The 26,370-nt window shown below is 41.8% G+C and overlaps 1 protein-coding gene across 1 annotated transcript in view; it reads right to left on the bottom strand.

The window, feature by feature from the left end:
- The window catches only part of LOC130276228 (rho GTPase-activating protein gacHH-like), a 108,059-nt gene that overhangs the window by 30,760 nt on the left and 50,929 nt on the right, over positions 1–26,370 (bottom strand). The window contains exons 7-11 of the mRNA XM_056525289.1: positions 11,306–11,452; positions 9,252–9,303; positions 9,065–9,165; positions 6,600–6,685; positions 1,530–1,611 (exon numbers count right to left, since the gene is read on the bottom strand). Of these exons, the coding sequence (XP_056381264.1) occupies positions 1,530–1,611; positions 6,600–6,685; positions 9,065–9,165; positions 9,252–9,303; positions 11,306–11,452 (468 nt within the window). The remainder of the gene's footprint in view (positions 1–1,529; positions 1,612–6,599; positions 6,686–9,064; positions 9,166–9,251; positions 9,304–11,305; positions 11,453–26,370) is intronic.

Below are 26,370 nucleotides of genomic sequence, written 5' to 3'. Positions count from 1 at the left end.
TTTCTTTATTCTGTGGGTCAATACAATTACAACGATACCCATGAAATATGCTTTTTTATAATTGCTTTAAAAAAAAATGCCAAACTATTTTAACAAAATTAGTATGTTTGAAACATCCCTATTTTGACTACCTATAACTTTCTAATTTTTCCATATACGGGGCGGTATGGGGCTAATTTTTTGCGCTGTGATCTGTAGTTTTTATGGGTACCACTTTTGCTTAATTTTTTGGGGAATAAAATGTGACAAAATAGCAGTAATTTTGGACTTTTTTATTTTTTTACGTTTACGCCGTTCACCATATGGGATAATTAACAATATATTTTGATATTTCAGACATTTACGCATGTGGCAATACCAAATATGTTTATTCATTTTTATTTTTATTTACGCTTTTTGGGGGGTAAAATGGGAAAAACGGATGATTTACATTTTCATTGGGGGAGGGGATTTTTCACATTTTTTTTTTTACACTTTAATAGTCCCCATAGGGAACTATTTATAGCAATCATTTGATTGCTAATACTGTTCCGTGCTATGCATAGGACACAGCACTGATCAGTGTTATCAATCATCTTCTGCTCTGGTCTGCTGGATCTCAGACCAGAGCAGAAGACCAATGGAAGGCAGCGGAGGCAGCCATTCTGGATGATCATCCGTCTGCCATTCTGGATGATCAGATCCCCACGGCAACACTGCGGGTGATCCGATCATCCATTTAAAGTACCACACTGCCACAGATGCCGTGATCTGTATTGATCACGGCATCTAAGGGGTTAATGGCGGACATTAACCCCTCAGATTTGGATGTCTGCCATTACTGGTGGATCCCTGGTTGCTGATAGCAGCCGGGACCTGCCGCGCATGATGCAAGCACCGGTCCGGTACTCTCGGTCATGGCGAAGCGTAAATGTACATCATGGTGCATTAAGTACCATGGCACCATGATGTACATTTATGTCCATTGTCGTTAAGGGGTTAAAGGAATACTATGGTGCAGGAACACTAATCCCCTATCCAAAGGATCCCTCACTGAAAATTACAGGGTAAATCAATGATTTAGAAAGATTGACCAACCAGATGTTTGCCCCAGAACCTAATACTCAGTGTTTTTCTCTAAACCCATACTGTGTTATGTATGTGTTAAGAATTCATAGTACAGTATACTCAAGTTATTTTTCAGCATCACTGTCTTGGTTAAAGTAAACAACTGAACAGTTGGTTTAACTGGAATAAACTTAATTATGTACCATGAACTCTTATTTTTCAAATTCCCAAGTGACCAAGTGACATCTATAGCCACAGTACACCTGGGAAAGCAACTGTTGTTTGCCAGGCAGTATTATTATCATCAGTTCACAACATTTCTGTATATAATAGAGTGCTAAACACACAGGTTACATACAGAAATTAAAATTTAACCAATGCCACATACTTCTATGAACATTATAATTTGTATAAATTGGATTTCTCTCTGCATTTTCTGGATACTTTACTAATATATACATTAACTTTTTTGTATTTCTTACCAAGACTCAACTTCATAACATCACATTTCAACATTTTAGTCTCATTCTCAGTTTCTGCAATTCCTCCGAACAAGTAGATATCCTGTCAATGGGGAAAAGAAATAAGAACATTTGTAAAAATTTCATAAAAGCATTTTTAAACTAAATGGAAGGCAAAATGGCAAAGTGGCATACCTAATTATTGCAGGGGTACAGATTTGTTATTTGGTTAAGAGGTTACACGTGTAGCAGTATTATATATAGGGCACAATGTGTAGCAGTTTTACATTTAGGGGACAGGTATGTGACACAAGTGACTGGATGTAAATGTTTATTTTCCTCTAAGCAGTACCATAATGTTTATATTGGTTGTGAAATGTAATTTTATTAAGCATGCATTCAATCCATATAAAATATTGAGGTTCATTTCTCAAAGAACAGCATCCATGAGGGCAATTTATCTGAAATGCATCTGTGTAGGATGGATTTTTTTCTTTTGCCACTGTTGATATTTTAGACATGATTGTTGTCACGATTCGGCTCACAGGTAGTGGATCCTCTGTGTCAGCGAGGGATTGGCGTGGACCGTGCTGGTGGACCGGTTCTAAGAGGCTACTGGTGTTCACCAGAGCCCGCCGCAAAGCGGGATGGTCTTGCTGCGGCAGTAGCAACCAGGTCGTATCCACTATCAACGGCTCAACCTCGCTGACTGCTGAGAAGGCGTGGGACAGAAGGACTAGGCAGAGGCAAGGTCAGACGTAGCAGAAGGTCGGGGCAGGCGGCAAGGTTCGTAGTCAAGATGGATAGCAGAAGTTCAGGTAACACAGGCTTTGGACAACACTAAACGCTTTCACTGGCACAAGGCAACAAGATCCGGCAAGGGAGTGCAGGGGCAGTGAGCAGATATAGCCAGGGAACAGGTGGAAGCCAATTAAGCTAATTGGGCCAGGCACCAATCATTGGTGCACTGGCCCTTTAAGTCTCAGAGAGCTGGCGCGCGCGCGCCCTAGAGAGCGGAGCCACGCGCGCCAGCACATGACAGCAGGGGACCGGGACGGGTAAGTGACATGGGATGCGATTCGCGAGCGGGCGCGTCCCGCTGTGCGAATCGCATCCCCGACGGCCATGACAGTGCAGCGCTCCCGGTCAGCGGGACCGACCGGGGCGCTGCAGGGAGAGAGACGCCGTGAGCGCTCCGGGGAGGAGCAGGGACCCGGAGCGCTCGGCGTAACAGTACCCCCCCCCCTTAGGTCTCCCCCTTTTTTTGTCCGACAACTGCTTCACCTGGGACGAGGACACTGGGAAAGAATGGAGGGTTTCCTCAACGGCAGGCAGTACAGCAGGAGTGGGAATGGGGAGGGAGGGCAGAGGGCGAAGCCTGGCACGGGGCAGTGTGTCACCAGGACGGGGGCCATGAGGAGGCACTGAGGCTTGCCTGACGGGACTGGGAGGGGGGGAGAGGCATCTCTTGTGGCAAGCAGAGTCCCAGTTCTTGATCTCCCCGGTGGTCCAGTCAAGGGTGGGAGAATGAAGCCGGAGCCATGGCAGACCGAGGAGGACCTCAGAGGTACAGTTGGGAAGGACGAATAACTCAATCCTTTCGTGGTGGGGTCCAATGCACATTAAGAGGGGTTTTGTGCGGTAACGCACGGTGCAATCTAATCTGACTCCGTTGACCGCGGAAATGTAGAGCGGCTTGGCGAGACGGGTCACCGGGATGCAGAATTTATTCACCAAAGACTCCAAAATAAAATTCCCAGAGGCACCAGAGTCCAAGCAGGCCACGGCTGAGAGGGAGGAGTTGGCTGAAGGAGAAATCCGCACGGGCACCGTGAGACGTGGAGAAGCAGACTTAGAACCAAAAGACGTCACACCCACGTGAGCTGGGTGCGTGCGTGCGTTTCCCAGACGTGGAGGACGAATAGGGCAATCCACCAAGAAATGCTCGGTACTGGCACAGTACAGACAAAGATTTTCTTCCCTACGGCGATTCCTCTCTTCCTGGGTCAGACGAGACCGATCCACTTGCATGGCCTCCTCGGCGGGAGGCCCAGGCGTAGACTGCAAAGGATGCTGTGGGAGAGGTGCCCAGAAATCTAAGTCTTTTTCCTGGCGGAGCTCCTGATGTCTCTCAGAAAAACGCATGTCAATGCGGGTGGCCAAATGGATAAGTTCTTGCAGGTTGGCAGGAATCTCTCGTGCGGCCAGCACATCCTTGATGCGACTGGATAGGCCTTTTTTAAAGGTCGCGCAGAGAGCCTCGTTATTCCATGATAATTCGGAAGCAAGAGTACGAAATTGGATGGCGTACTCGCCCACTGAAGAATTACCCTGGACCAGGTTCAGCAGGGCAGTCTCGGCAGAAGAAGCTCGGGCTGGCTCCTCGAAGACACTACGGACCTCAGCGAAGAAGGACTGGACTGTGGCTGTGGCAGGATCATTGCGGTCCCAGAGCGGTGTGGCCCAAGACAAGGCCTTTCCTGAAAGAAGGCTCACTACGAACGCCACCTTAGACCGTTCTGTAGGAAACAAGTATGACAACATCTCCATATGCAGGGAACACTGAGACAAAAATCCACGGCAGAGTCTAGAGTCCCCATCAAATTTGTCCGGCAGGGACAAGCGGAGGCTAGGAGCGGCCACTCGCTGCGGAGGAGGTGCAGGGGCTGGCGGAGGAGATGGTTGCTGCTGTAGTAGAGGCAGAAGTTGCTGTAACGTGGCGGTCAACTGCGACAGCTGCTGTCCTTGTTGGGCAATTTGCTGCGATTGCTGAGCGACCACCGTGGTAAGGTCAGCGAGACTTGGCAGCGGCACCTCAGCGGGATCCATGGCCGGATCTACTGTCACGATTCGGCTCACAGGTAGTGGATCCTCTGTGTCAGCGAGGGATTGGCGTGGACCGTGCTGGTGGACCGGTTCTAAGAGGCTACTGGTGTTCACCAGAGCCCGCCGCAAAGCGGGATGGTCTTGCTGCGGCAGTAGCAACCAGGTCGTATCCACTAGCAACGGCTCAACCTCGCTGACTGCTGAGAAGGCGTGGGACAGAAGGACTAGGCAGAGGCAAGGTCAGACGTAGCAGAAGGTCGGGGCAGGCGGCAAGGTTCGTAGTCAAGATGGATAGCAGAAGTTCAGGTAACACAGGCTTTGGACAACACTAAACGCTTTCACTGGCACAAGGCAACAAGATCCGGCAAGGGAGTGCAGGGGCAGTGAGCAGATATAGCCAGGGAACAGGTGGAAGCCAATTAAGCTAATTGGGCCAGGCACCAATCATTGGTGCACTGGCCCTTTAAGTCTCAGAGAGCTGGCGCGCGCGCGCCCTAGAGAGCGGAGCCGCGCGCGCCAGCACATGACAGCAGGGGACCGGGACGGGTAAGTGACATGGGATGCGATTCGCGAGCGGGCGCGTCCCGCTGTGCGAATCGCATCCCCGACGGCCATGACAGTGCAGCGCTCCCGGTCAGCGGGACCGACCGGGGCGCTGCAGGGAGAGAGACGCCGTGAGCGCTCCGGGGAGGAGCAGGGACCCGGAGCGCTCGGCGTAACAATTGTTTTATCACATTTCGGCACAGTACATATATTCCTGTGGGAAAGAATGTCAAATAATGCAGTCAAATGAAAATAAATATTCATTTTAGTTTAAGATAATCCTGATTACTATACACAAAACCCATCTAATGAATCCGCCTCTTGTACCTTACATTATATGAAGTGGTCATTCCCATCAGAAATTGTCTGTTAGGTGAAAAATCTGAGAAAAGGGCCACAACCTGAGAATTTTGGGTGGGGTGGGATGTCTTGTACTTAATCTTAATTGATAATTAATAATGATGATGCAACAACATTGGTATATGTCTTTTACTGGTCAAAGCAAGATGGTCGAAACAGACTGACACGAAAACCAACAAGTATTACATTTATGACAACAAAGATAAAATAACTGACATTGCCATACTTCCCAGTTACAGAGCCATCTAGTGGCACTGGGCATACATAACGGTCAAAACATAACAGTGGGAGTTGGAAGCAGGGTCAGAAATGTAAGCATCCGCCTCTTGTACCTTACATTAGATAAAGTGGTATTCCCATCAGAAATTGTCTGTTAGGTGAAAATAACCCCTGTGAGGCGGCACAGCTTCTTAAACAATAAAACAACATTGACAGATATACAGAGAACAGTATTTAACCCCTCACCCAAGATTCAAGATACTGTTGTCCACACAAGGGCCTCTTTCTCATCTGTGTTACTTTACACAGGACCTGTTGGAGTTTCTTGCCTTCTGTCTGGCAAGTATTTTCTATTGTCATACCCTGGCTCATACATAGTTTCCCACTACTTTAGTGCTCAGTAGGCTCTCTCTCACTGGCAACGCACTGACCCCCCTTAGACCCACCTTCAATGTTCCTTCTACAACAGCTAGGGGATATGATCTGCACCCAACTCATAAGCACTCCACTTTACCGCCACTTTCAATGTCTACTGGACTCAGCTCACTGCCTTCAGAACTGTCCAAATTAAGCCTAATTCTCAGGTCTCTTATCCTAGGCCACATTCACAGACCAAGCATACTGCAGCATACTGCAGCTTAGCATCTTGCTATGACTGTAAGTAAAACAGAAAAGAGGCAAAAAGGGGGACACTCTTGAAACTTATGCTAAACATATGCTAAACATTTAAATAAGGTTAAGGAGAAAGGTGATTTTAACAATAAATTCAGTACAGGAAAAGGAGTACAACCTGATAATTTTTTTATTTTTTTTTTTGGGGGGGGGGGGGGGTGATGTCTTGTACTTAATTGATCTCAACTGATAAATAATATGATGCGACAACATTGGTTTATGTCTTTTACTGGTCAAGAGAAGATGGTCAAAACAGACTCAAACAGTGTCAGAAATGTAAGCATCCTATTGGTGGCGTCACCTGTATTTAATTTCACATATCCATTAATATTTAGTATGTGCATATCTTACTGCATTATACCAAACATATATTTTATAAATTCTTTAGCCTGGCAGCAATAATTGTAACTTGGCAATTTGTTGAGTATGTTTTTATTTTGTATTACTGTACCATTTTGTATTGTGTACTACCTTATCATGATGTGCTGTAAATGAGTGAAATTTTCTTCCAGCTGGGCTCTCCCCTTTGATCTCCCAACACTGCCATGATAAAGTAGCTATAAAATATAAGTAAATAAATAACAGCAATAATACAGTATCATCCATGATAAAGCAGTAGTTATGTTATATAATACTATGCTTGTGCCAAGAAGAACAGCTAACAGCAGTGTTGAGAAAGGGGAAATGTTCATTAAGGGTGGGGTTACACCTGCTGTATTTTGCTGCGTATTTGCTGTTGTGTATTTTCCATTGAAGTCAATGGGTGGCAAAATCAGCTGCATATTTTGCTACCCATTGACTTTAATGAGTAAAAAAATACACAACAGCAAATACGCAACAAAATACGGAACATGTGACTAGAGTTAAGCAAACTTACAGTAAATTGGTTTGTAATGAACATTGCGGCTTGGCTGTTAATTACTTTAGTCTGCATAAATTAGTTCAGCTTTCTAAGTGCTCTGGTGGCCTGGAAAAGGTAGATACAGTCCAAGGAGACCTAAGACAGTCACCCCGGACTTTTCCAGGCCACTGGAGCACTTGGAAAACTGAACTAATTTATGCAGACTAAAGTAATCGTTACAGACCAATTTCCTGTAAGTTCGCTCAACTGTATGTGTGACCCTACCCTTAAAGGGTCCCTCTCATAAAAACAAATTTTTGCTATTGCACTCCTTATGGTAAATGAAAAATATTTCTAATATACTTTGTTTAAAAAAAATGAAGTTTTCTATGTTTTATTTGTGCTTAAAAAAGCTCAAGAGCACATTTTCCCCCAACTCATACACAGACTTTGGACCAAAGTCCAAACACAGGAAGTGCTGCCTGGAGTGCTGAGGGGGGGGGGGGGTGTCCAGCCTCATCCAATCATAGCTCCTCTCACACTTCATTTTTTTAAACAAAGTATATTAGAAATATTTTTCATTTACCATAAGGAGTGCAATAGCAAAAATGAGTTTTAATGAGAGTGCCCATTTAATCGATTTTTGGAAACTCAGAAATGACCATTCCATTCAGAAGACAAGTTCATTTAAACAGAAGCAGAATACAGCTGAACAGATTCTGGTTTTACTTTTTATATACTTGTTATTGATACCCCAGTATAGAGCATCCCTATTTTATAGCAGGTGTGCTTTCAAAACAAATACAACCTAAACCTTACTTCACTAATAGAAGCTATTTTATCTTTTTGCTTTTATGTATCATGAGTATTTTTTCAACATTTTGATTTGAACAAAATGAAATTTATCATATCATATGTAGATTGTTCTTAGAAATCAGTATAACCTACATTCGTCTGTCAGAAAGTTTTTGCTAATTAGCTGTTGGGCGTTAGGTATACATCGTAACATGGTAACAAAGGTTATAAGGTTAAAAAAAAGACAAGAGTCCATTGGGTTCAACCTAAAACCCTACTGTGTTGGTTCAGAGGAAGGCAAAAAACCCCATGAGGCTAATGTCAATTGCTTGACGATAGAGAAAAAAAATTCTTCCCAACTCCAATGTGGCGATCAGAATAAATCCCTGGATCAACCTTCTATCCACATAAATCTATTATTAATAACCTGTAATATTATTTTTTTCCAGAAAAACATCTAGGCCCCCTCGAACTTGTCTATTGATTCAGACATCACAACAAGTAAATAATCCCTTTCTGTAATGATGGTGGAAACTTCTTTTCTCTAGATGTAGAAGATGCCCCCTTGTCATGGTTACCGGCCTAGGTATAAAAAGATAACTAAAAAGATCTCTGTACTGTCCATTCATTTAGTCGTACATTGTGGTTAAGGTATATGACACCATCTTAGCAGAAATACCTTTTTTGTTTATCAACACTTTCATTAAACATGGAAAACTATTTAGAGCATGTTCACACACCATAAAATAAATAAATAAATAATATATATATATATATATATATATATATATATATATATATAAAAGCATATATTTTGGAAAATGACCATAAATCTGTTTTGCGGCGGCTTTAAGCCGCTTACATACTTTTTTTTAGAGTGAGTGAACATGATTAGAATGATTAGATGAATGGCAATTTATATAGCAGACATGGAAAATTTAACTAATGTGTTAATGGCATTTAAAAAAAAGACTTTTGACAAGATAAGTCACAGGTTTTGATCAGTGTTGGTCTGGGGCCTAAGACACTCCTGATCACTGAAATAATCAGGGAGAAGTGCTTAGCTGAGCACTATATTCTTGTGGATAATCAAGAAAGTCGTGAAATAAGTCACAAATCCACAAATAATAAGCATTCTGCGGCTGCCAATCTGCTGGTACATTTCACAATAGTTCTGACCCATGTAAATCCATACAAACATCATTTTTTTTTACCCACTTTAGTGCTGCCTACTCAACACTGCTGTCCTGGGCACAGCCCCTCAGGTGCCTAGTGGCAAATACTGTACAGCCCTGCTTACCTGTATCCAGCATGTGTATATCACTGTAGTATTCTCCATCCGCTGAACAACCCCCAAACATGTATATATGTTGTCCAATGGCAGCAAATTCGTGGCCAAACCTAATATAACATTCGATTACTATATTTTGAACAACTACCATAATTAAGTAAGGCTGATAAAAAGAAGTTATAATGTAGATTCTTACCTTGCATCAGGCATTGAACCAGATGTTTTTACTGGCACCCATGTTTGAGAAACTGAAAGCAAATTAAATGTATTTATTTATTTTACTTTTTTAAACATTTTTAAGAATATCTTTAGAAAAACTAGTAAAATCAGACAGGATTTTGTGGGAGAATAGAATACAACTGCCACCATTTTCACCATCCTAGTTATGTGTTTTTTATGCTATACAGAATACTGTGCAGTATTAATAAGATGGTAACTTTACTCAGTGTGTGAGTATAATACACAAGGGACACTACTAAACAATACACAATAAGACAATACCAAATACATACAGTACTACATATGTAGTATGTATTGTGTTTCAGACACTATGGGAAATAATAGGCCCAGAAAAGACAAGTAAAACCCTTGGACAATTTAACTCACAAGCACCTTGAGGATATGTTTACTTTGGCAAATGTTTGCATGGAAAACTTCCATGCAAACATTGCCCCCAACAGCAGAGCGCCAGCAGAACATGCCTACGGTAAGACTACTTAAAAATGCGCTGTCTCATAGACGGCAATGCATTTCTGTGTGGAGTGTGCAGAAAGAATAGACAGGTCTCTTCTTTCCACAGACACCGGAATTAGAATTTCCAGGCCAGATGTTTCCGGCGTGGAAATTCTGCTATGTAAACAATGTGAAATCAATGGGACTCTGATGCTGCGGAATCTCCATGCAGAACTCTGCACAGAAATTCCTTTGTGAACATAGCCTTACTAGTCTCTAACTGTATGTATTGTATGTTATATCTTGCTCTTTTCAATTCAGATGTGGTGTGGGGTCCTGTTCTCAGCACATTGACTCTAGTTCCAGTTCTTGTCTTATTTATTTTAGGATGTTCACATCGAAACTGATGCTTACCTGCAGGGATATAGACCTTCCACTGTAACTGAGATCTGCTCTGTATATCCCTGCTTATTCTTCTTACAATATAAAAGTGATTCTTCTATAGTTTACCAGCTTAGTTATACTGAAGTTGAAGCACATGACCTTTCATTTTCTTTTTTCTAAGCTTCAACAAATTCCACTTTATTTTGATGGCCATTCTTTAGGAACCTTTCAGTGTTCTTATCGATAAAAGCAAGTCCAGATGCTTTTAGCCATCCCATCAGCTATTATAAGAGATTTTAACACCGCTCTGTCATGAAGACTGCTTCTCTGACTAAACTTTAGAAAAAATGCATCTGTTCCCTTAGTAAATTCAGGCAGTATTTTTGGTTTAACCTAGCCTTCTATTTTGCTTACTATACTCTATTACTTTTCAAAATGAAATACGAGCTGAGCCATACCGTTTGGATTTATCAAAGAAAAATGTATTCAAATCTCAAAACTTACTATCTCCCCCAAATATGATATATTCTCCAAACAGAGTCCTATCTCCCTTTCTCATTTTTTACCATCATATGATAGGTGATTTTGGTTCCCAGCACCAAAGAAACAAATTACCATAAAGAAAACATATGTAGTAGGTTTCTAATTTGTACAACATATGTCCTTGTGTGTGCAATACGTGTCTGATGTGCCACTGACATGTATAATATAAATTGTATAACTTTGTTGTCATTGAAGCAAAGAGGCCCAGGTTCCTTATACAAAAAATAGCAACTGATTTTAGTACATCAAACCTAATATCTTTTTTGCTTTTGATACACCTCAAGCTGACTGAAAGTAACCTTACTATACATTGTAACAAAGCAGTTGTGCAATAAATAGAAACTGATCGCTAGTTTTGCCGCACTAAACACAGTATACTGGGTAATAGTGCGGTCGAAGAGCTTTAAAAAGAAGGGTTATTCAAATTTTTTGCTTAAATTTTGCGTGTTTTCTGGCCATTTGTATTTCCATAGCTATTGCACAGTTTTCCCTTTCCTGTCTGTCCCTTTCCTGATTATGCAATCATCTTCATTTTCACGTCTGTGCCGTGAGTTTCTCTTTAAAGTCTTGAAAAAAAACTGATTTTTCATAATCTTCACAAAACCAGTGAAGCACTAGATATAGATACAATTTGTGTGAGGCACAATATACCTGTGTTGAACATATGCAGGTCATCTACAACTCTTCCATGGTAGATTCCACCAAAAACAAAGACATTTTCACCAACAGTGGCCACACTATGGCTCAAGGTCTGAGGAGGTGCTCCAGATGGTTTTATTTCCTCCCAATTTAATGTACCTAAAATATATGGAAGCTGTTTAATATGTAGTCTTTGTAACCACTAGCGCAAAATAAATGAGAACTTACAAACTTTACCTCATGAAGCATAAGAATATCTATTGTCCAAACTTTAATTCTATGAGGCATGCCTTGACCCCTATAGCTCTCTGGTATAGATAACTTGATATTCAGACCATCATTACATCCTAGGACATTCAAGTACTAATTTTACAATAAAATCCTCATTCTTTGCTGTTGGTGAGACCATAGCAGATTCTTCTTTATAATGATCACAATTTGTATTGACCTTTATTATACTTATACATATTAAATATGTCACCAAAATGATGTTGTTGTTTTTTTTTTTTATTTATTAAATAAGCCCTATAATCCTAATGAATAGAAAATAATAAAAACTAGACAGGCTAGCCCCAGATATTTATTCATTACATAACCTAAACCAATACTTGCCAATTAGTTTACCTGGCAGGTTTAGACTTGCAGATACCCCACGACAAAAGTATAAAGCGATTGAATACTGATTAGGCGCTGGCGTATTGTAGTTTTGCAATTCTAGCACAACACCTGGAAAAACTTAGCAATGATAGCTATCATTGCTGCTTCTTGGTCCAAATTTGTGTACATTTCAACTGCAATGTGGAACCAAAATGAAGAGAGAAAAGCTGTAACACATTGTGCTCTGGCCGCATGCGCTGGCCGTGAACGCATTGTCTCACTCTCCCCTGCTGCCGGTGGGGCTGGGATTCACATCGCGGAATTTGCCCGCATGCGAATCCCAGCCTGTCACTTACCACGGTCCTCTGCTGCCTCCTCCACTGCCTCTCAGCTCCAGTGCACGTGTCCCCCACTCTTAGGGAGCGCGTGCGCCAGAGCTCTAAAATTGAAAGGGCCAGTACGCACATAATTATGTGCAACACCTGACACTATTCTATAAGTCCCTGCACCTCCCACTCTTCCCTGCCGGATCTTCAGTACCAGTTGGCTGAGATTAAGCGTACCCTTTGTCTGTTTGCCTAGCCTGTGTTCTGAACCTTTTGCTACGGTATTTGACTACGCACCTTTGCCGCCTGCCTTGAACTTCTGCTAAGTCCAACTTCATCTCTGCCTCATCCTACTGTATTTTGCCTCGCCCACCTACTTGTGTGGTCGAGTCGTATCGGGGGTAGCGACCTGGGTGTCGCCTGCCATAGCAAGCCCATCCTGCTTTGCAGCGGGCTCTGCTGAACACCAGCGGCACCTTAGACTCTGCTCCCCGATACAGCCTATGTCATCAGCCACACAGGTTAGCGGATCCACATCCAGCGTCATTACAAAAGCCCTTGAGCGAAACGTACATTGGAGTACGTAGGTGTGGTGTTAAGCTGTTTACATGGCAGGTAATCAAGCTGTGCCCTTTTTTGTGTTTTTTCTGTGTCATGTTGTATTCTTTACTTATTTATGTAGTTGTCCAGTTTTCCTCATTAGCCGGTACATGTGTATGGTTTTCTTTTACGGTGACTTTCTACTCCATTATGTAATGCTGCTAAACCTGTGCTTATTCTCTTCATGTTGAGCACCCTAACATTATTACCTTGTCTCAGTCTGTGTAGTCTTAGTGACATATCCTTTGTCAATACCTTTTATTTGATCTTTATGTGTATGGAATAATGCTTAGAGCCTCGTTTCTGTTTTTTGGTGTTTATGTATGGTGTGTTTTAGTCTCGGCTCTCTTCAGTTCCGTGTTTTATTTATTTTTGGAGCAGACATTTCTCAGCTTTAATGGCTGAAATGTGTTGCCCCTTTGTATGAAAATAAAGTTGTTTGACAGCAGGTTGTTTGGCTTGTCTCTCTTCATTCAGGTTTAGACATAAGCATATGCTGGTACTATATAATTGGAGATTTTCCTACCCATGGTGACAGAAAAAATGGATTTTAAAAAGGACAGGAGACTGACTGAGTCTAGCTGAAGTTGTGGTTTGTATTCTAAAGTGTTGTATTATTAAGTGTTACATCTGAGAAGTTTTATACGCAGAAGTTTAAAAAGCAGGAGTTGTAAGCAGGACCCACTGTAACTGTAAGTATTACATTCCCTTGATAAAAGTAGTTTTTCTTAATAGTTAATAACAGCTGTTTGTGACCAAGGATATGGACAGCAGGATTGGAGGTTTTCTTCAGTGCACATTGTGCCACATGTATACATCTCTGGAGCAGCAGCTTCAGGGTGAATACCGCTGTGACAAATATGAGCATGTTGCCCACCTGGAAGCTCGTATTAGAGATCTAGAGGAGCAAAATGCAACATTGAGGGCGATTGACAATCTTACAGAGCAAGCAGTTAGTGGGGTAGAAATGGAGGTTGGAGAAACTAGCCAGGAGGCCCAAGTAGGGAGCTGGGTTAATGTAGTTAGAGGGACTGGAAAGGGGGCAAGGAAAAGCTTCTGATCTCCCAAGTAAAATTGCCAAGTTGGGCGATGATGCGAGGGCCTCAGTATCAGAGATGGCAACCCTAGTGGATACTGGTCTCCCTAACAGCCGGGGGAACAGCTCAACTAGTAGTGTGGGGGATGGTAACGCAGGTAGTCCAAGACAGTTAGTTGTGGTAGGGGATTCTATAATCAGGAAAACGGATAGAATAATTTGTCGCCAAGACCACCTCAACCGAATGGTTTGCTGTCTCCCTGGTGCCAGGGTTCGGCATGTGGTGGAAAGGGTGGACAAATTACTAGGGGGGGCTGGGGATGACCCAGCTGTCGTGGTCCATGTGGGAACCAACGACAGAATACATGGTAGGTGGAGGTCCTTGAAGAATAATTACAAGGAACTAGGTGCCAATCTGAAGGGAAGGACCTCTAAGGTTGTGTTCTCTGGAATACTTCCTGTGCCATGCGCATCGCAGGAAAGACAGTGGGAGCTTAGGGAGTTAAATGCATGGCTTAAGTCGTGGTGTGAGGGGGAAGGGTTTGGGTTTTTAGAGCACTGGGCTAACTTTTCATTGGGGTACAAACTCTATTCTACGGATAATTTGCACCTGAATGGAAGGGGGTCCGCTGTGCTGGGGGAGAGAATCCTGGAAGGGGTGGCTGAGTATTTAAACTAGGTGAGTGGGGGGAGGATAATAAAGCAAAGAAAGAAGACAGTGGGATGGATAGGTTAGAGAGGGGTCAGGACATAATGGTGGGTGGAGAGGAGTCCTGTGGGGGGAGGTTAAGAGCAGTGGATAAGGAGATCCATGGGTTACAAACCAGCCGTAAAAATAAATGTAGCCCGAAAAATTGTAATCCCAATAATACAAAAAATTCCATTAGCCCCAATAACTCAATAACTACAATAAGCCCCATTAACTCAAAAAATCCCATTAGCCCCAATAACTTAAATAACAACGTTAGACCCAATAACGCAAAAAATCCCATTAGCCCCAATAACTTAAATAATAACGTTAGACCCAATAACTCCAAAAATCCCATTAGCCCCAATAACTTAAATAGTACAATTAGCCCTTATAACTCAAATAATAACATTAACCCCAATAACTCTGAAAATCCCATTAGTGAGACTATATGTGTAAAACTTAATGGAAATGTAAAGTGTATGTTCACAAATGCCAGAAGCCTAGCAAATAAAATGGGGGAGCTTGAGGCCTTGATACTGGAGGAACATATTGATATAGTTGGGGTCACTGAGACATGGCTGGACTCCTCGCATGACTGGGCTGTCAATCTGCAGGGGTTTACATTGTTTCGCAAAGATAGAATGAACAGAAAAGGTGGTGGAGTCTGTCTGTATGTAAGAAGTGGTATGAAAGTCAGTGTGAACGATGCCATAGTGTGTGATGATTCTGAGGATGTGAAATCACTGTGGGTAGAATTACAAAAGGAGGGAAATACTGAAAAAATTATATTTGGTGTAATCTACAGACCCCCTAATATCACTGAAGAGATAGAAGGTCAGCTGTATAAACAAATAGAGAGGGCCGCCCGGGCAGGTACAGTGGTAATAATGGGAGATTTTAACTATCCAGATATAGATTGGGGCCGGGGGCTGGCTAAAACTACAAAGGGGAGAAAATTCCTAAATGTTTTGCAGGATAATTTTATGGGCCAGTTTGTGGAGGACCCAACAAGAAGTGATGCCTTGTTGGATCTGATCATTTCCAACAACGCAGAGCTGGTTGGTAATGTAACTGTGAGGGAAAACCTTGGTAATAGCGACCACAATATAGTTACTTTTGACTTAAAATGTAGAAAACAAAGACAGACGGGGAAGGCAAAAACATATAACTTTAAAAAGGCAAATTTCCCTGGGCTGAGAGCTGCACTACAGGACATAGACTGGGGGGAGGTGTTCTCAAATACTGATACAGAAGGTAAATGGGACATCTTTAAATCAACTCTAAATAACTATACAGCTAAATATATACCAAAGGGGAACAAATATAAACGATTAAAACTAAATCCTACATGGCTGACAAATTATGTTAAAAGAGCAATAAACAACAAAAAAATAGCCTTCAAAAAATTCAAATCTGATGGGTCAGCTATAACATTTAAACAGTACAAAGAGCTTAATAAAATCTGTAACAATTTAATAAAAACAGCAAAAATTAAAAATGAGAGACAGGTGGCCAAAGAAAGCAAAACTAATCCTAAATATTTTTTTAGATATATAAATACAAAAAAACCAAGGACAGAGCATGTAGGACCCCTTAATAATGATAATGGGGAGGTTGTCACGGGCGATCAAGAGAAGGCGGAGCTACTGAATGGGTCCTTTAGTTCTGTATACACTATGGAAAAAGGAGCTGACATTGGCCAGGTCAGTGCTGGTAACACATCATGTAATGTACTGAACTGGCTTAATGTAGAGATGGTACAAGGTAAGTTAAGTAAAGTAAATGTAAGCAAATCTCCAGGGCTGGATGGACTACACCCAAGAGTTCTTAGAGAGGCAAGTTCAGTAATATCTGTACCCTTGTTCATGATATTTAGAGATTCTCTGGTGTCTGGTATTGTGCCAAGAGACTGGCGCAAGGCTAATGTGGTACCAATCTTCAAGAAGGGCTCTAGGTCTTCGCCAGGCAATTATAGACCGGTAAGTCTAACGTGCATTGTGGGTAAATTGTTTGAAGGACTTATAAGGGATTACATACAGGAATACATAGGGGATAATAGTATTATAAGTGATAGCCAGCATGGGTTTACTAAGGATAGAAGTTGTCAAACCAATCTAATTTGCTTTTATCAAGAGGTGAGTAGAAGCCTTGACAGAGGAATGGCTGTGGATATAGTGTTTCTGGATTTTGCCAAAGCGTTTGATACTGTCCCTCACAGACGTCTGACAGGTAAGTTAAGGTCCTTGGGCTTGGAAACTTTAGTTTGTAACTGGATTGAACACTGGCTCATGGATCGTACCCAGAGAGTGGTGGTCAATGATTCGTACTCTGATTGGTCCCCGGTAATTAGTGGTGTACCCCAAGGTTCAGTACTGGGCCCGCTGTTGTTTAATTTATTTATCAATGATATAGAGGATGGTATTAACAGCTCTGTTTCTATCTTTGCAGATGACACCAAGCTTTGTAGCACGGTACAGTCTATAGAGGATGTGCATAAGTTACAAGATGACTTGGATAGACTAAGTGTCTGGGCATCCACTTGGCAAATGAGGTTCAATGTGGATAAATGTAAAGTTATGCATCTGGGTACTAATAACCAAAATGCATCGTATGTCTTAGGGGGGATTAAACTGGCAGAGTCACTGGTAGAGAAGGATCTGGGTGTACTTGTAGATCACAGACTACAGAATAGCATGCAATGTCAGGCTGCTGCTTCCAAAGCCGGCAGGATATTGTCATGTATAAAAAGAGGCATGGACTCGAGGGACAGGGATATAATACTCCCCCTTTATAAAGCATTGGTACGGCCTCACCTGGAATATGCTGTTCAGTTTTGGTCGCCTGTTCATAAAAGGGACACTGCGGAGTTGGAAAGGGTGCAGAGACGCACGACTAAACTAATATGGGGCATGGAACATCTTAGCTATGAGGAGCGATTAAAGGAGCTACAATTGTTTAGTCTTGAGAAGAGACGTTTAAGGGGGGATATGATAAACGTATATAAGTATATTAATGGCCCATACAAAAAATATGGAGAAAAACTGTACCAGGTTAAACCCCCCCCAAAGGACGAGGGGGCACTCCCTCCGTCTGGAGAAGAAAAGGTTTAGTCTAAAGGGGCGACACGCCTTCTTTACCGTGAGGACTGTGAATTTATGGAACGGTCTACCTCAGGAACTGGTCACAGCAGGAACAATTAACAGCTTTAAAACAGGGTTAGATACATTCCTGGAACATAATAACATTAATGCTTATGCAGAATTATAAAACTACATCCCTTTCCCTTATCCCCTTACACCCTTCACTTCAATTCCCTGGTTGGACTTGATGGACGTATGTCTTTTTTTCAACCATACTAACTATGTAACTATGTAACTTCACATTATGCATATCTTTCGTTTACTGAATTATAGCAGCAAACAAAGGGTTAACTTATAGATAACAAGAAAAAAGTTGTATGCATATATAACATAGAATGACCAGTAAACCGCCTCCTCTTTCTTTTATGGTATATGATATGATGTCAACAATCCAAAGAACAGGAACAATCGAGAAGAGCAGCTTCTAATGATGAAAAGTCCATTCCAGACTGTAGAAAAATTGATAACTGGAACTGTAATCCCATTAAATCCCTTAAGGACCAAGCCCATTTTCACCTTAAGGACCAGAGCATTTTTTGCACATCTGACCACTGTCACTTTAAGCATTAATAACTTTGGGATGCTTTTACCTATGAATTTGACTCCGAGATTGGTTTTTCATGACATATTCTACTTTAACATAGTGGTAAATTTTCATTGATACTTGCATCATTTCTTGGTGAAAAATTTGAAAATGTTGCATTTTTCTAACTTTGAAGCTCTCTGCTTGTAAATTATATAAATAATTATATATTGATTCACATATACAATATGTCTTCTTTATGATTGCATTATAAAGTTGACATGTTTTTACTTTTGTAAGACATCAGGGGGCTTCAAAGTTCAGCAGCAATTTTCCAATTTTTAAAAACATTTCCTAAAACTGAATTTTTTAGGGACCAGTTAAATTTTTAAAGTGGATTTGGATTTGAGGGGCCTTCATATTAGAAATACCCCATAAATAACCCCATTATAAAATCTGCACCCCTCAAAGTTTTAAAAATGCATTGAGAAAGTTTGTTAATCCTTTAGGTGTTTCACAGGAATAGCAGCAACGTGAAGGAGAAAATTCTAAATCAAAATTTTTTACACTATCATGTTCTTGTAGACCCAGTTTTTGAATTTTTACAAGGGGTTAAAGGAGAAAAAGCCCCGAAAATGTGTAACCCAATTTCTCTCGAGTAAGGAAATACCTTATATGTGAATGTAAAGTGCTCTGTGGGTGCACCAGAGGGCTCAAAAGCAAAGGAGTGACAATGGGATTTTGGAAAGTAAATTTTGCTGAAATGGTTTTTGGGGGGCATGTCACATTCAGGAAGCGCCTAAGGTGCCAGAACAGCAAAAAAAAAAAAAAAAACACATGACATACTATTTTGGAAACTACACCCCTCTTGGCACGTAACAAGGGGTACTCACTGACTTAACACCTCACAGGTGTTTGACGACTTTTCATTAAATTCAGATGTGTAAAGGAAAACTTTTTTTCACTAAAATGCTGTTTTTCCCCCAAATTTTCAATTTTTATAAGAGATAATAGGAGAAAATGCCCCCCAAAATTTGTAACCCCATTTCTTCTGAGTATAGAAATACCCCATGTGTGGATGTAAAGTGCTCTGCAGGAGCACTACAATGCTCAGAAGAGAAGGAGTCACATTTGGCTTTTGGAAAGCAAATTTAGCTGAAATGGTTTTTGGAGGGCATGTCGCATTTAGGGCTGTCAGTTCTCCTTGATAAAGCCACTCTTAGTGGCGAAACATGTCAGGTTGTAACAGATGTGTATTTTAGATAGCAGTTCCACAGTAGTTTAGCTTATCAAAAGCCAATAAATAGGTGCAGGTTAAAAAGCCCACGCCGGTGGTGCACAGCAGGTGGTGGGTGCTAAGTTAGGGTCCTCCCAAAGCCACTGGGAGGGTTCAGTGAAGATTAATTGCCACATATATAAGTGGCTTTGTGCAATAGAGACTGCCTTGTCTCCTTGCTGAGAGCACCTTAGGGTGACCAGAGTTCTACTTCTAGGACCACACATACATATATATAAATTGGAGACCTGTTGAGTCCAATTTCACTGACCCGAAAAGTGGTTTTTCCCTACCCATAACCTGTAGGCATACGTATATACATTTATGACTACAGTGGCACTGTGTTTTTAAATATGTTTATTCCTCACCAATACTATTTGTTTATAAATAAAAGTTATGTTTTACTTTTTTCTGTGGACACATGCAATATAGAGGTCTTTTTTAACTCCTTTGGGGTTATGTTGTTGTCGCATTTAGGAAGCCCCTATGGTGCCAGAACAGCAAAAAAAAAGCCCCACATGGCAACTTTTTGGGAAACAATACCCCTCAAGGAACGTAACAAGGGGTACAGTGAGCCTTCACACCCCACAGGTGTTTGACAAATTTCCGCTAAAGTCGGATGTGAAAATGAAAAATTAGATTTTTTTCACTAAAATGCTGGTGTTACCCCAAATTTTTCATTTTCACAAGGGGTAATAGGAGAAAAGCTTCCCAAAATTTTTAAGTATGGAAATACCCCATATGTGGATGTAAAGAGCTCTGCCAGCAAACTACAATGCTTAGAAGAGAAGGAGCGCTATTGGGCTTTTGGAGAGAGAATTTGTTTGGAATGGAAGTCGGGGGCCATGTGCGTTTACAAAGCCCCCGTGCTACCAGAACAATGGAACCCCCCCCCTCCCCACATGTTACCCTATTTCGGAAACTACACCCCTCACGGAATGTAATAAGAGGTGCAGTGAGCAGTTACACCCAACTGGCTTTTGACAGATCTGTGGAACAGTGGGCTGTGCAAATGCAAGATTAAATGCTCAAAAAATCTGTCAGACACCTGTGGGGTGTAAATGCTCACTGCACCACTTGCTATGTTCTGTGAGGGGTGAAGTTTCCAAAATGGGGTCACATGTAGGCGGGGTCCACTGTTCTAGCACCATGGGGGCTTTGTGAACGCACATGGCCTTCAATTCCAGACAGATTCTCTCTCCAAAAGCCCAATAGCGCTCCTTCTCTTCTGAGCATTGTAGCGCACCCGCAGAGCACTTTACATCCAGATATAGGGTAGTTATATACTCAGAAGAAATGGTGTTACAAATTTTGGGGGGCTTTTTTCCTATTACCCCTTGTGAAAATAAAAAATTTGGGATAACACCAGCATTTTGGTGAAAAAATATAAATTTTTCATTTTCACGTCCAACTTTCACAAAAATTTGTCAAACACCTGTGGGGTGCTAAGGCTTACTATACCCCTTGCTATGTTCCGTGACGGGTGTAGTTTCAAAAATGGGGTCACATGAACCGCTGTAATGATCAGCCACCCCCATGCAAATCACCTCAAATGTACATGGCGCTCTCACTCCTGAGACTTGTTGTGCGCCCGCAGAGCATTTTATTCCCACATATGGGGTATTTCCGTACTCAGAAGAAAATTGTGTTACACATTTTGGGGTCTTTTTTTCCTTTTACCTTTTGTGAAAATGGAAAGTATGGGGCAACACCAGCATGTTAGTGTAAAAAAAAATATATATATTTTTTTTACAATGACATGCTGGAGTAGACCCCAATTTTACCTTTTCATAAAAGCTAAAAGGAGAAAAATCCCCCCAAAATTTGTTAGGCAATTTCCCCTGAGTTGCCTTGAAATACGACAGGGCTCTGAAGTGAGAGAGCGCCATGCGCATTTGAGGCCTACATAAGGGATTTGCATTAGGACAGACGCGGATGCAAGAATAAGACTGGCCTCTGATACCAAAAATACCCTACGGCAGTGTTTCCCAAACAACATGCCTCCAGCTGTTGCAAAACTCCCAGCATGCCTGGACAGTCAATGGCTGTCCGGCAATACTGGGAGTTGTTTTGCAACAGCTGAAGGCTCCGTTTGGAAACCGTGTTGTATGATACATTTTTATTTGGGGGGGGGGGGACTGTGTAGGGGTATATGTAGTGTTTTACCCTTTATTTTGTGTTAGTGTAGTTAAAGGGGTATTCCAGGCCAAAACTTTTTTTTTATATCTCAACTGGATCCGGAAAGTTAAACAGATTTGTAAATTACTTCTATTAAAAAATCTTAATCCTTCCAATATTTATTAGTTTCTGAAGTTGAGTTGTTGTTTTCTGTCTAACTGCTCTCTGATGACTCACGTCCCGGGAGCTGTGCAGTTCCTATGGGGATATTCTCCCATCATGCACAGCTCCCAGGACCTGACATCATCATTGAGCAGTTAGACAGAAAACTTCAGAAGCTAATAACTATTGGAAGGATTAAGATTTTTTAATAGAAGTAATTTACAAATCTGTTTAACTTTTCAGAGCCAGTTGATAAATATATATATATAAAAAGGTTTTGCCTGGAATACCCCTTTAAATATATGAGGACAACACCCCTGGGGATAGAACAGCTAATTAGGTTTGTATATTTATGTAGAAATATGCCCCCAGAGTTAGTATGTGGACCGTTATGTTGTGAACTCCAAAGCCAAATTACAAAAAAAGAAAGGAAAAACTGAGTCACTTATACAACCAAGTAGTGTCCAATGGACACAAATTTTATTAAAGTAACAAAGACGGTACAAGCCAGATAAAAACATATAATATGAGGAATGCAGCAAATAAAGGTAATATCACCGGTTCTGCCCACTGAAATGAGTATATATTCATCAATTGTACAAATAACATGCAGTACGTATCTAGAAGCAACCAAAGACAGTAGTCGAGTTGCAAAATGTAAACATCAACAATGTATTATATATACAGGGTGGGCCATTTATATGGATACACCTTAATAAAATGGGAATGGTTGGTGATATTAACTTCCTGTTTGTGGAACATTAGTATATGTGAGGAGGGAAACTTTTCAAGATGGGTGGTGACCATTGCGGCCATTTTGAAGTCGGCCATTTTGAATCCAACTTTTGTTTTTTCAATAGGAAGAGGGTCATGTGACACATCAAACTGATTGGGAATTTCACAAGAAAAACAATGATGTGCTTGGTTCTAACGTAACTTTAGTCTTTCATGAGTTATTTACAAGTTTCTGACCACTTATAAATTGTGTTCAATGTGCTGCCCATTGTGTTGGACTGTCAATACAACCCTCTTCTCCCACTCTTCACACACTGATAGCAACACTGCAGGAGAAATGCTAGCACAGGCTTCCAGTATCCGTAGTTTCAGGTGCTGAAGAATGGGCAAAACAAAAATTGGAACAGGACCCTCAGTTTACGCAGAAGATTTTGTTCAGTGATGAGGCAAACTTTAATGTGAATGGTGAAGTTAACAAACAAAACCACCGCTATTGGTCTGACACTAACCCACATTGGATAGATCCCTCCAAGACTGTTGGAACACAAAAAATTGATAGTATGGTGTGGTATATGGGGTACAAAGATAGTGGGGCCATTCTTCATCAATGGAAACCTCAAGGCCACTGGATATGCGAAATTGCTACATGATGATGTGTTTCCCTCTTTATGATCTGAAGCTGGCACGTTCCCTGAGTTTTTCCAGCAAGATGGTGCACCACCACATTATGTGTGTCAGGTCCGGGCATTCCTAGATGAACAGTTTCCTGGAAAGTGGATTGGTCGTCGTGGGCCAGTTGAATGGCCCCCAAGGTCTCCCCATCTGACCCCCTTAGACTTTTATCTTTTGGGTCATCTGAAGGCAATTGTCTATGCTGTGAAGATACGAGATGTGCAGCACCTGAAACTACGGATACTGGAAGCATGTGCTAGCATTTCTCCTGCGGTGTTGCTATCAGTGTGAAGAGTGAAGAGTGGGAGATTAGGGTTGCATTGACAATCCAACGCAATGGGTAGCACATTGAACACATTTTATAAGTGGTCAGAAACTTGTAAATAACTCATGAAAGAATAAAGTTACGTTAAAACCAAGCACATCATTGTTTTTCTTGTGAAATTCCCAATAAGTTTGATGTGTCACATGAACCTCTTCCTATTGAAAGAACAAAAGTTGGATTCAAAATGGCCGACTTCAAAATGGCCACCATGGTCACCACCCATCTTGAAAAGTTTCCCCCTTCACATATACCTATGTGCCACAAACAGGAAGTGAATATCACCAACCATTCCCATTTTATTAAGGTGTATCCATATAAATGGCCCACCCTGTATATTGCACCTATATATCCGTAGCAGCAATGGCAACAAACCTCACAATGAGGTAAAAAGGTACTATAAAGGACAAAGTGTCATGTGCATAAAAACATGGTGATAGAAACAAATGCCAGATACAGAACAATGAAAATATTACCAGGTAAGAGCCCCAAGTGGGCAGACACCAGGATAGCACCACTCCAACGTACGTTTTGGTACATCACCTTCGTCTGTGTAGGGGTATATGTAGTGTTTTACCCTTTATTTTGTGTTAGTGTAGTGTAGTAGTGTATTTAGGGTACATTCAAATGGGCAGGATTTTACAGAAAGTTTCCTGCTGGGAGTTTGAGCTGCAGCGGAAAATATGCTGCATCTCAAACTTACAACGAATAACTCGCTGTAAACCCCTGCCCATGTGAATGTATCCTGTACATTCATATGGGGGGGGGGGGGGAACCTCCAGCTGTTGTAAAACTACAACTCCCAGCCCTTTGGCTCTCCATGCATGCTGGGGGTTGTAGTTATGCCACAGCTGGGGGCACACTGGTTGCAAAACACTGAGAATTTGTTACTTAACTTAGTGTTTCGCAACCAGTGTGCCTCCAGCTGTTGCAGAACTACAACTCCCAGTATGTATGGTCTATCTGTGCATGCTGGGAGTTGTAGTATGCAACAGCATACTAAGTAACAAACTTAGTTTTTCGCAACCAGTATGCCTTCAGCTGTTGTAAAAACTACAACTCTCAGCATGCAGTGACAGCTGAAGGGCATGCTGGGACTTGTAGTTATGCAACAGCTGGAGGCATACTTCTAACCCTCCCAGCATGCCCTTTGGCTGTCCGTGCATGCTGAAGGTTATAGTTATGCAACAGCTTGAGGCACACTGGTTGCAAAACACTGAGTTTGTTACTTAACTCAGTGTTTCCCAACCAGTGTGCCTCCAGTTGTTGCAAACTACAACTCCCAGCATGCCAAGACAGCCGAAGGACATGTTGGGAGTTGTAGTTATGCAATAACTGGAGGAGAACAGTTTGGAGACCACTGTGTAGTAGTGTCCAAACTGTAGCCCTCCAGATGTTACAGAACTACAACTCCCAGCATGCCTGGATGATCTGGGCATGCTGGGAGCTGTAGTTTGGCAACTGCTAGAAGGCAGCAGTGGAGATCACTTACCACTGATCTTCACTGCTGCCTCCACTGCCGCCTCCTTTCTGCCATCAGTCCCGCCACCATTGCTGGTCCCTTGCTGCAGTCAGGTACTCCGACACCCACCGCCATCTTCCCTCCGCTCTGCCCGGACATCCAGGGGTGGGTAGAGCAGGGGTTTCAACTTTAACCCCCCCTGCCCCCAACTGCCAATGGTCGGCCAATGGCAGGGGATGGGAGGAGGTGGCAACCCTGCCACCTCACTCCTATCCTTCAGGATGGTCAGAGCTGTCTCTGACAGCTCCGATCATCCCTACTTTCCGGGGATCGTGTCACCACAAACCGGATCAGCGATTTGCGGCAATCCCGGACAGGGGGGGTCGGGGATCCCCCTAGGGGTTTGCACGGGGTGTCGGCCGTCACGCCCCCTCCCATAGACTTGCATTGAGGGGGCGGGGCTATGGTGTCACAAGCTCCCGGCGCCAATCCAGAGTTCGGAAATGTTTGTTCCAAACTCTGAGAAGTGGAGTGCCCCTTTAAGTACCAGGACGTCAGGGCGTACCCGTACGCGCGTGGTCCTTAAGGGATTAAACTGCAAAAGAAAAGAAATATGCTAGCAGATAGGATAAGAAAGAAATGGGAGGGATAATGTTAGTCTCCTGTCCTTACTAAAATCCATATTTTCTGTCACCAAGGATAGGAAAATCTCCAATTTTATTACAGGACTTAACATTATGCTTGTTTAAACCTTACAAGAAAATAAATAATATAATATATATATATATATATATATATATATATATATATATATATATATATATATATATATATATGAAAAAGTCAATAATAACAGATTATGATGAATTAAACAATGACATAGACACATGTGAATTGGGTCTAAAATAAAAAGTCTTGAAAGTGGATTGCGAAGACCAGTTTGCGGCTTTTGGAATATCAGCTAACGTGCCGCCAGCTTGATTTTTGTAGACATAGCTCTTCTAGTAGAATGAGCTCCAAATATAGATGTATCGATTCCAGCTAATTACTTGGTTTGTTTAAATCCATCTAACTAATGTTGGAGAAGACACAGGTAAGTATGGTGTGCAAAAGGAAATTAGTTGGGATGAATTAGTTCTTCTGAACAATTCTGTTTTCTTTTCATAGGATTTTTAAATATTGAACAACGCAGAGATTGCGCTGCTGAGGAAGAGCCGGATGAGACTGTTTTGAGGTTAGTTTTTGTTCATTTTTGAATAGTAAAAATTACTCGTTGTGGGAGAAATTGTCTAGAGATATTTCTAGTGCTCTGACATCCAAAACCCTTTTAAATGAAATTAGGCATAATAACATGGTAAGTTTGTAGGATAAAAATTTTAGAGATAGGAGATCATTCTCACCCCAAGAATCTAATAAA

The sequence above is a fragment of the Hyla sarda genome, chromosome 1, assembly GCF_029499605.1.
Source record: "Hyla sarda isolate aHylSar1 chromosome 1, aHylSar1.hap1, whole genome shotgun sequence".
NCBI lineage: Eukaryota > Metazoa > Chordata > Amphibia > Anura > Hylidae > Hyla > Hyla sarda.
The sequence above is the reverse complement of the archived record's forward strand: the minus strand, read 5'-3'. Positions and strand labels throughout refer to the sequence as shown.